Below are 10,837 nucleotides of genomic sequence, written 5' to 3'. Positions count from 1 at the left end.
AAAATGATCATCACATACCAATACACTACAAATGACAATGTCAATAATATCATAATTTTCTATGAGAAAATTAAATCCTAGTACATGGCAGTATATTGACATTTGAATAATAATAATAAAAAATATCCACAAAATAGCAGCAAACACTTTGATAAGAGAAAAAAGCATTGTTTTTCATTTCTTTTTTTCATTTAAAGTCATCAAACTTTGCTGGGAATTTCCTCAATAGCAGCTCATTGTAAGGAGTGTTCACTCATTTGTTTCTCACTGTACAACCAACACTTCTGCAGCTTCTGCAGTTTCTCTCACACACTTCATACCATGACTCCCCCTCTTGCCCTCACCTTGCCCTCACTTCAGCAACTTCAGCTAAGTTCTTTCAGCTTCATCCTCAACTGATCTCTAACAATACGCAAAGACATCTTTGAATTTGTGCAAAAATAATCTAAAAGCCATTACAATTTTGTTTGATGACAAGAAAGATTTGTTTTAGTTTTGTCCCAAAAATATTCTCATTGCTAATATTTTGAGTGTACTTTAACATGCCTTTCAAAGTAGGGGCCAACATATGTCTTTTAGTTATTCTGAAGTTAATGATCTTAAGATATTTTCAAAGGAGGATGGAGGCTAGCATCCAGTCAAACCTACAATGTAAAGGGGGGGGGGGGGTGCATTTTCAAATGCACAATAACAATAGACTCGTACCCCAGCGTAGGTTGGTTTGAGTTCAGCCCTTTGTTGTCTGTCATCATTACTTTATTGTTACCATGGAAACACAGCTGTGATCCAGGTAGGTACTGGATGGACCTATCGTACTGAGGCTGAGACAAATAGATCTCCCCAAGACATCGTCTCTATTGTAGCCCTGCCTTTCCCAGTATGCACCTTGTCTGGACCCCTCTCTGTATGACCCCTGACACCTCTACTGCTGCGAGTCTGCCATCGTTCCTGAACCATTCCATTTTTAAGTTTTTTTGTCCCACGTGGTTTTCAAAATAGTCAGTAAGGAGTTATTGACTGAAAGTGCTTTTCTTTACGATGGAATGATTTCAGAAAATAAGACAGAGTAACAACCGTACAAAGACTGTGGACTACTGTACATTAGCTTACATAGAGCACACAGGCCAGCAAATTATTCTGTGGCAGAATTCAGTATTTGCAATTACTCAATAGCACGATAAAGTCTATCGTTTTTTTTCTGCACACATACTGAATCAGCTGTTCCTTAATGGTTAGCTTGCTGTCTTACAAAGGCAGTGTTAGCAGTCAGACATTAAGACAAAGAACCTCAGCAAATCCACAGTCCTCTGAGGAAAAATTAAATAAGTAATGCTAAACTAAAACGACCGTCCGTTAAATTCTCCATACAAAAAAAAGAAAAAGAGGAGGTTAGAGTATTGATTTTTCCCCCCCCCCAAAAAAGCTCGAAAATTATATTTCAACATCAGCTGATGTTGCAACCAAGCATGGACATTCCACACTACAGGGGACAAAAACTACTATCCAAAATCTCAAACCTCCTCTGCTTTAGAAACCTGTTTAACCATCGTTAAAACTCTCGCTGGTAGATTACAAACCTGTAAAACGAAAAAGACCTAATTCGTTATTCTAAAGTGGACGACGACATCTACGGTGCAGCATCTCTTGCACATACAGTACTAAAATGTTTCTCTTATTCAAGTTTGTCTTGTCAATATCAATGGGGTCCTATGCCCCCAACGTATGCTGCCTCAAGCCAGTGAGGGTCGGAGACAGACAAGAGAGCAAGCGTAGGAACCAAGTACAACACACTAAATCCCTTATCACACCTTGGACACTCAGGCCCAACCCGCGCTACAAACACAGGTGTGTGTGTATGTGTGTGTGTGTGTGTGTTTGTGTGTGTGTTTGAGTGAGTGAGTGAGTGAGAGAGAGAGAGAGAGAGAGAGAGAGAGCACAGGGGCAGCGGCGGCTGAACCAGCCAACTGTCAGTCAGCACATCCTCTTCCTGAAGCCCGTCTCCATGGCGAAGCGGTGAGCGGCGGAACAGACAGACGAAGGTTCCGATCAGATGTTTACGTCCCTCACGTCTGTCGGCGTGCAGGAGAGGTCCACCTCGTCCTCCATGCTCTTGGTTTCCGTGGAGACGGCGTGCTGCTGAGCCTGGCGGAGGCTCATCTCCAGCAAGGACTCGATCTGTTCCTGACACGCTCGCAGACAGTCCTGCACACAGAGAGAGAGAGAGAGAGGGAGAGAGAGAGAGAGAGGGAGAGAGATGCGTCATTAATGATGTACAGTACATGAACTAGGACTGGATGTTCATCTCTGATGGCGTGCATAACTTTCAGCCATGGGCATCTCCATAACTGATACTACCCAGTAAACAAAGAGTCCAAAAGACGTCCTCGGGGAAGCCAGAATGTGGGTTCAGATGACGTCTATATAGGACGTCCAGTTGACGTCTATCTAGGACGTCCAGATGACGTCTTTAGGACGTCTTATGGACTAGAGAATCGTCTTCTGTAGTCCATAAGACGTCCTACAGACGTCATCTGGACGTCCTAGAAAGACGTCATCTAGAACCCACATTCCGGCTTCCCTCAGGACGTCTTTTAGACTCTTTGTTTACTGGGTAGGTAGGTTATTAGGGCAGAAGAGAGAACACCCATGAAGTCAACAGTGAATAATTCGCGAATCGTGATCAGGATTGTCTTAGAGCTTCACATAAGATAGTTTTAGCATGGACCAGGCCATCAAGGAGCTCTGGCAGGACACTTTGTAGGTACTCTTGTAGTAGGGGCTTCTCCATAACTGATACTAGGTAGGTTATTAGGGCAAAAAGAGTGAATCCTTTGTGAATCAAACAGTGAATCGTTTGCGAATCATGATCAGGATTGTCTTCTAGCCTCACATCAGATAGTTTTAGCATGGGTCAGGCCATAAGCAGCTCTAGGCGGGACACTTTGGTACTCTTGTAGGGCAGAAGAGAGAACGCCATGAAGTCAACAGCGAATCGTTAGCGAATCGTGATCAGGATTGTCTTCTAGCTTCACAGAAGATAGTTTTAACATGGACCAGGCTAAATAAGGAGCTCTGGCAGGACACTTTGTAGGTACTCTTGTAGTAGGGGGCTGTGAGGATTACAGAGGCAAGACAATCAACCCAGAAAGACTGGAAACCCAATCTCTCCCACCACTAGTTCCTGGCCTCCCAACAATGGAGGGTAAAGCAATTCATTGAGCCAGGGATAAGAGGGACACTCAATCAGGTGTGTGTGTGTGTGTGTGGGGGGGGGGGGGTAGGGGCACCCCGGGGGACCTCCTTCTAATGATTTAGGTTCTTATTACCAAAGAGATCAAAGAGTCCATAGGAAACAAGAGCCTTACTGGGTTAGAGGCGTAAAGGCTTAAATATGGTATTCTAATACTAAATTAACTAATTTGGTGTGCATATGGTGATTTAGACATGTTTGTTTGTTTGTTGGCTGTTTTTCTGATAATAATGAAAGACCATGGCATTACTAAACATTACTAAATGATGACGTTATTGTACAATATGAATGTCTCCAATCCAGGTCTTGGCTTGGGACCTCCATTGAGACCTCCATCCTTCTATTTTCTTGTTTGTGTTGACTGTGTGTGTTACCAATCTCAGTTGTGTGAAGATGGTGAACATACTAGTTGTGTTTCCATAAAAGCTAAGCGAATTTCGAAACGCGAATCACGAAATAATTGATCTCCTTTTTCTTTCTTTTTACTTTCCCTTTGGTTGCTCACGAGGCCCTGCTCCCCCCCCCCCCCCCCCCCGCCCCCACCCCCCCTCCAACAATGACAATAGGGAGAACGAGGGAGAACCTTTGCACCTTGCCGTCGTGTCGCTGACTGCATTGGAGCGACTGCTAGCTGTTCACTTCCTGACCCATTCAGAGGCAATGTTTATGGCTTGGCTACCTGCTGCTCCACATCTCCTGTGTGTGTGTGTGTGTGTGTGTGTGTGTGTGTGTGTGTGTGTGTGTGTGTGTGTGTGTGTGTGTGTGTCTCTCTCTCTCATGTCTCTCTCTCTCTCTTTCTCTCTCCCCCAGTTTGTCAAGTCAAGTCGAGTCTCTGGCTTTCCTGCAGGGTTGCACTTACTTTGCATCTTTCTGCTCTAGCCCCCCTCACACAAACACAACCTAATTCAACAGAACTAGAAACAGAATATCACAGTTACCCAGTTACAGGTCGGTCCCACGGGCTGGGAATTGAGAAATTGAGATGTCCGAGCTCTACACTGCTGCTCTTCCATAGACAGTATCCTATTCAGTATCAACCTCTTTTGACAACACATTCTGTCACGTACCGGGTCAGACTTGATGACTTGGGAGAGGAAGTCGGTGAGTTCCTGTGACGACATGGCTTTGTCCATGCTCTTGAGATGCAGCCCCTGGACCGCTGCCGCCACGCTCCCCGCCGCGATCATTGACGGAGGGTTGGCAATGAATTTGACGTCTGGAGAAGAGAGAGAGAGAGAGAGAGAGAGAGAGAGTGGAACGGAGAGAGAGAGAGAGAGAGAAGAACGAAGGAAAGAAAGAGAGAGAGAGAAAAAGAGAGGACAAAAGGGGTCAGAGGTCAAATTCCTGAGGCAAGGCATTTGATCCACAGACAATCCCCGACCACGACCTTGTTAATGGAGCAGCTTACGGCGGCACAAAAAACCTCTCTGGCCATCCTCTACCGCGGAGCAGGCGACACGGGGGAACACAGAAAGAGAGGGATGACAAATGTCAATGGGCCATTCTCTCCCCCATTCTCTCCTCTCTCCACCCTGGCGGTGAGGGGCGGGCGGCGGGGGGGGCTGTATAATGGCCTAAGGAAAGGATGGCGAGGCAGGGAGAGAGCGTCCAATAGAATCGTTCTGCATTGTGAAGTGACAGCATGCTGACTTGTGGCTGTGTGCCCTGCGACCAGAGGAACTCTCTACGCTGTAGGTCCCAGACTTCAGACTGGCTCCATAGCCCTCCCCTCATACACCCCAACACCAACAGAGACACCATAACCCCCCCTGACACACACACACACACACACACACACACACACTCCCTCCTCCTCCTCCTCCTCCTCCTCTCTCTCTCTCTGTCCCTAGAGAGCAAACTTACTTACACAAATACAAATACAATACAAGTGGTCAAAGTATTAGAAACATCTGAACAAGAATACTAGAATACTAAGTGTGATTGAGTGATTAAAGTGGTTAAAAAGCATAAAACTTGGGGCCTGGGGAATGTTGAGTGAGTGCATTAACGTTTAATAGCTAGATATCTTCAAACTATGGGTGTCACTAAAATGTTTAGTTTCACAATAACGTTTGTATGTATCAAACTATAACGACAGTCTCCTCTACTTCAAGCAAGAGGTGAAACAAACTTCCAGCACTTGTTGGAATGTGATTGTGATGATAAATGATCTATTCAGTCTGAGAGCTGCTTGATAATCATACTAAAAGAAAAGACAAGCTCGGGGAATGCAGATGAGGTCTCCCCAGGCACCCCACCCCACCCCACCCCACCCCACCCCAGCCACACACACACACACACACACACACACACACACACACACACACCTCAGGCACCTCTCCCCAGCCTCCACACTAAGCTATTAATCAGCATTCAGAAGGCTCTGGTCGGACCTCTCTCTGGAAAGATCATGTCTCACTTCCTCTTTTCAAGTCGTTAGAGAGACAATAAATCTACTCCAGGGGCGCTCACTCTGTGTCTCTCTCTCTCTCTCTCTCACACACACACACACACACACACACACTCTCACACACACACACACACACACACACACACACACACAGACACACACACACACACACACACGCCCAGAGGCTCCTCAGACAAGAGTCTCAGTCAGGCACATTGTGTTAAACAACACAGGTCTAATCACTGAGCTAAGCCATTAATTTTACCATATTAATTGGGGGGCCCGCTCCGTCTAAGAGTGGAGCACCTACCCCCCCCCCACCCCTCCCTCCCCGACCCCCCCTCCCCCCCCCCCAACCCAATGCAAAGACCAGGCTATGGCATCATTGTGAGCCTCCCCAATTTCCATGGGCCTGCACCACTGAGAGCTTACAGACAGGGAAGCGCGCTGTGAGATGAATTGAACTTGACACTGGTATAAAGGCACGCCAGAGCTCCATTCTTCAGACCCCACCATATCCCCCCCAGTACAAAAACCCCAAATCTTAGCATCCTGCATAAAGAGGAGGGGAAATAAATGGTTCCAACACAAATAAATGCTGGAATGCCAAGCTGGGCTCTTAAAGGAAAGATACAGCAAAGAAGACGAAGCAAACAGCCTCCAGGGTTCATTCTAACACGGGCGAAATAAAAGTCTTATCATTTTTACCTAAGGCGAATCAAATAGAACTGCCTCTGACAGCAACAATGTGGCAGGTTCGAACTAGCTAAAATACCTGCGTTAGACTCGAGAGCTTACTCAACACAAATAGCACAGACAGGATATTCAACATGCTTCACACTCCCTAAAGTCCTCCACTCCCTTCAGTCACCATACTGTTCTGTTCTACCATACCACTTCTCCTCTGGTCATGCCATTGTTATAGGCCCAGGATGCCACTTTCCTTCCAGCGTATGTCTGTCCATCTTTGATCAAGTTAAAGAATATCTGACTTGATCACATGGTCACTCCTAATAACCTCCTACTACCCAAATCCCTTAGGAGGGAGGGAGGGAAGGAGGGAGGGAGGGAGGGAGGGAGGGAGGGAATCTTTCTCTCCCAAGCCACCAAGAGTGTCCAGCCAGCCCGAGTCTGGGGGCATATACCAGGCCCATTCAATCTACTCAATTAAGCAGGAACTTCAAACGCCACCTTGAGTTCAGTTTTCCCCCTGACCTAGCACGGGACAAAGGCGCTTCCTCTCCCACAAATCTACTTTTGTTGAGGGGAAGGGTGCATATTGGAACCCACAGAGCAGGAATTCTCCCCAACATCACCTTGGGTAGCATTCTCCGTTGCGAGTGGAGACCCATACTTCCATTGTGCAGGCCTATGCTGGGGCTTAAGGGATTTCCAGAGGGGGGAAATTGGAAGGTGCAACAGCAGCTTAGTATCTTTCCTGAAGCACTTAACCTACTGTTGAGGTGGAAAGTCAGAGAGGGCCTGTTCCCCTAAATGGAACCTTGCGTTTGTGCAACAAAATGTGCAGTTTGTGATACAGTGTACCAGGACTGCACCAAACATTTTCATTTTCTAAATGACCTATGTCCTACTGTGGGATAGTTGAGCAATAGCCTTGGAACCAAATCTGATTTTATTGCTATTTTACTTTCACTTTTATTTTTGGGTCAAAAATGGCCTGCTCGATTCTGGGGAAACAGCTCTCATACCCTATCAATGATTATGTCTTGGGGCAAATAAAACAATTTGAACAGAGAGAGAGAGATCAGATACCACTGTAAGATACCATTGTGTTTGTTATCTAACGCATCGCTGTTCAGAAGTACATATCACAACTTTCACTTTACAGTGGCAAATATGGCTTTCCATATAGGCAAATAGTTCAATGCAACTGCTTACCTGGCAAACCCCTCTTTAGTAATCCACACCTTAAAAACCCAGGGGACATGTAGGCCTACAACATCCCACTAAGTTAACAGGACTAATCCTAAACGTCATCATTCAGCAGTGTACAAAGGCAAGGCAGGTGGCGGGACTCCCATGCATACCTGTAGCACAGAGAGCCACAAAGGTCTGGGCATGCTTGCGGAGGATCTGCTTGCTGTCCTGGTGGATGGCCAGTTTGGAGAGGAAATGATCTATGAAATCGTGCGGAGTCACTGAGGCTAGATCCCATTTCAGTTTGTTCAATACAAGTAGTTCCATTTGCTGTGAAGGGAGGGAGAAAAGGGAGGCCGTAAGGACACTGCAAATGATAAAGCAGGATACCAACACACCATTAGAGGGCGCTGTATGCCTTATGTTTCTGCCACAATAGCGAAGCCTTTCAATGGTATCGTTGATAGGCCTCTTATGGCAATTGTGTTACAAAAAGATCAAGACTAAATATCTCTCTCTTTTATTAGATGCATATTATTAATGTATGAAAGTAAACTTTGACCATCAATGATTAAACTATAAATCATGACAAAAGTCCAAAAAGGCTAACATAATGCAACAGGTGATATATAGCAAGGTAATAATAGTAAATTCAGGTGGGGACCTCCCAAGATTGGCCAACTAATGGAGCATGATTATTAAGCATAATTTGAGGTCAAATTACCAGCAACTCGCCAGGCCGGATGGAATTGTCGGTATATATGCACAACTTCTCAGCTGTTAGTGGAATGGTCTCCTTCATTTTAGACGCCAAAAACATGCAGGTAGCTCCCAATATTTGTAGTCTGGTTTTCTTTGTAGGCTCAACAGACAAAAATCGGTCCAAAAAATTCATTGCTAGGGGAAAAACCTCCTCTTCACATTTCTGTTCCTCGCAGACCTGAATTATGAAACGAAACCTCAGTTACACAACTTGCTAACAACACTACCACAAAGAACAAACATTAGGAACAGTCATATTCTCAAGCATATATAAATACGTGCATAAATGTAGATTTTGCGTAAAAGGCGGTTTTGAATCAATGCAGAAAGTTGTCGCAGACATTTCTCTCGTGGACACAAAGGTGGCGTCAAACGCATGGTTTGCAGAGATAATTGTAGTTCGTCATATTTTCAAAAAATATTTAGAAATATTTTAAAATTATTTTGGAATGTAACAATTGCATGAAAACATCCGTAAACATATATGTTATCAGATATAATGTCAATATTTCGATTTTCTAAAAGATTAATGACTGAAATTAACTAAATTCTTACCACACTGCAAAAAGAGGAGCATGCGACAGTATCTCATAACTTCAGAAATTAATTAAAATTAGAAATATCCACATCACGACTACATTTTTGTAATGTAAATGTGAAGCAACTTCTATTCTATAATAATGTACAACTTAAATTACCATATCTCCAAGGGGATCAATTGTATTAACCATTTTTAAAGGCAAGGCTGCGAAACTCCGCACATCGACTTCGATTGCTTGGAGTGACTCCTGCATGCATGGAGGTCTATCGATTGCTTTATCACGTTGCAAGTTATCAATAAATGTATAACGCCATATACATTTGATGGCTATTACTGTATCGGCATGAGCAGTGACATGTTTATCAAAGTTTATAAAACACATATTACTAAACCACAAAAAAAACAAAGATGGCGCATAAACTGGCACTAGTTTGACTGCATACGTGTACATTGACATTAATTTAGAGAAATATCAAATCGAATGGAAGGATGTTATCCGGTGCATATAATAGAAAGGACGGTTTTACGTATTGTGTAGCAATTGCAGCATGTGGCAGGCAACGTGCAATTGTATGCACAGTGACTCACACAAGCCAGCTCTAATGTAGTCCAAAGGGTAAGCAACATATCTCACTGGAGGAATAAGGACACTATAAACTAATAAATAACACATTTAAAACAATATAGGCCACCCTCAGCGCCACAACACAATGCTTCCGTTCTTTATGGTTAATTAGGGTATTCCCTACTCCAGTCCACAAAGTATAGGCTACAAAGCAAGATGTTTCGCAGAATAATGTTACAGGATCAGCAACAGACATAACAGTGTGTTTCTGTATATAACAGCTAATTCACGAACCTCCAGCATCCACGTAGAAACAATTCTTCTCATGTAGGGTACAATTTCTCTCTGAACACATTTGAAGTAGTTCGTAGCAGGCAGATAATTGTCTTCAGCCTTAAGCATAGTCTGCAATACTCTGTCATTGAGCAGATTGGAATCTTGGTAAGCCCTCCGGATCGTCTCCACTTCGCAGCAAAGCAATTGGTGTTCCATTCCTACGGCAGTCTTTTGAGCTGTGTGTTTGTGTGTGCGTGTGTGTGTGTATGTATGTATGGATGTGTGAGAGAGAGAGAGGGAGAGAGAGAGAGAGTCTAACAGAGTGCTTCCCCAAAAAGTTCCGCGGATGCTGAGACTGACACCGAGACTGCTGTTGGAGCTCTCTGGAGGGGACCAAACTCTGCTCTCCCCAATAAACCTCCCCCTCAGCGCACAGGGCTATGACGTTACTGTTGTTAGAGGAGATCAAAGCAGCGTCGTCTACCATGAGGGAGGGGGAGGAGGAGGAGGGAGGGAGGGGGAGGCCTCGCAGAGACGAGGGCAAGTTCTGCCAGACCTTTGCGTATTGGAAGTGGGAGGTCCGTTTTTTCGGAGGCGCAAGCCTGATGCAACTACAGCGGGGTACCGAAGGGGGTAGCAGAGATGCTCGGGCAAAGCAACCCGTGGCTCTGTTGGATTCTACGGACGGCCTTTCTTATTTGACCCGATATAGCAAAAGTAGTACCACTACCCTACTGCTGCAGCAACGCCTTCTGGGTCTAAAGAGTATAAGATGATGATTATAGTTATGATAATAGTAATGGTTATAGTTGCCTATTGTTTATATTATTTATTATAATCAATAGCCCATCAGTTTGCCTGTTTTTATTACCCTATCTTTTACGGCAATAATTAGGCTATTTGACTTAATTTGAGGATATGCAAATGATTATACATCTACAAATGAAGCAAGGTCAAGTAAACACTAAATGTTTTGCTGTAGCACACTCTTTTCTCACCCCATACAAAAGCAAAGTAGTACACACGTTTAAACAACTATGCCTTTGTTTAGGGTCAATGTTGCTCTGGCAACTCTTTCACATTGTATTAAATGATTTATGTGCATCGAAAAATTGTTATTTCAAAGGGCAAACGTGTTAGTGTTTTCAATGTTTT

At 44.4% G+C, this 10,837-nt stretch overlaps 1 protein-coding gene across 1 annotated transcript in view; it reads right to left on the bottom strand.

The window, feature by feature from the left end:
- Positions 1–9,999, bottom strand: part of LOC308165793 (G1/S-specific cyclin-D1-like) — a 10,595-nt gene extending 596 nt beyond the window's left edge. The window contains exons 1-5 of the mRNA XM_080539953.1: positions 9,701–9,999; positions 8,263–8,478; positions 7,709–7,868; positions 4,318–4,466; positions 1–2,202 (exon numbers count right to left, since the gene is read on the bottom strand). The exon at positions 1–2,202 is cut by the window's left edge and continues 596 nt beyond it. Of these exons, the coding sequence (XP_080396079.1) occupies positions 2,047–2,202; positions 4,318–4,466; positions 7,709–7,868; positions 8,263–8,478; positions 9,701–9,898 (879 nt within the window). The 5' untranslated portion in view covers positions 9,899–9,999 and the 3' untranslated portion in view covers positions 1–2,046. The remainder of the gene's footprint in view (positions 2,203–4,317; positions 4,467–7,708; positions 7,869–8,262; positions 8,479–9,700) is intronic.
- Between the last annotated feature and the right edge of the window lie 838 nt (positions 10,000–10,837).

Source organism: Nansenia antarctica (genome assembly GCF_963989245.1).
Source record: "Nansenia antarctica genome assembly, chromosome: 9".
NCBI lineage: Eukaryota > Metazoa > Chordata > Actinopteri > Argentiniformes > Microstomatidae > Nansenia > Nansenia antarctica.
Note: the sequence above shows the minus strand (reverse complement) of the source record. Positions and strands in the feature narration are given on the sequence as shown.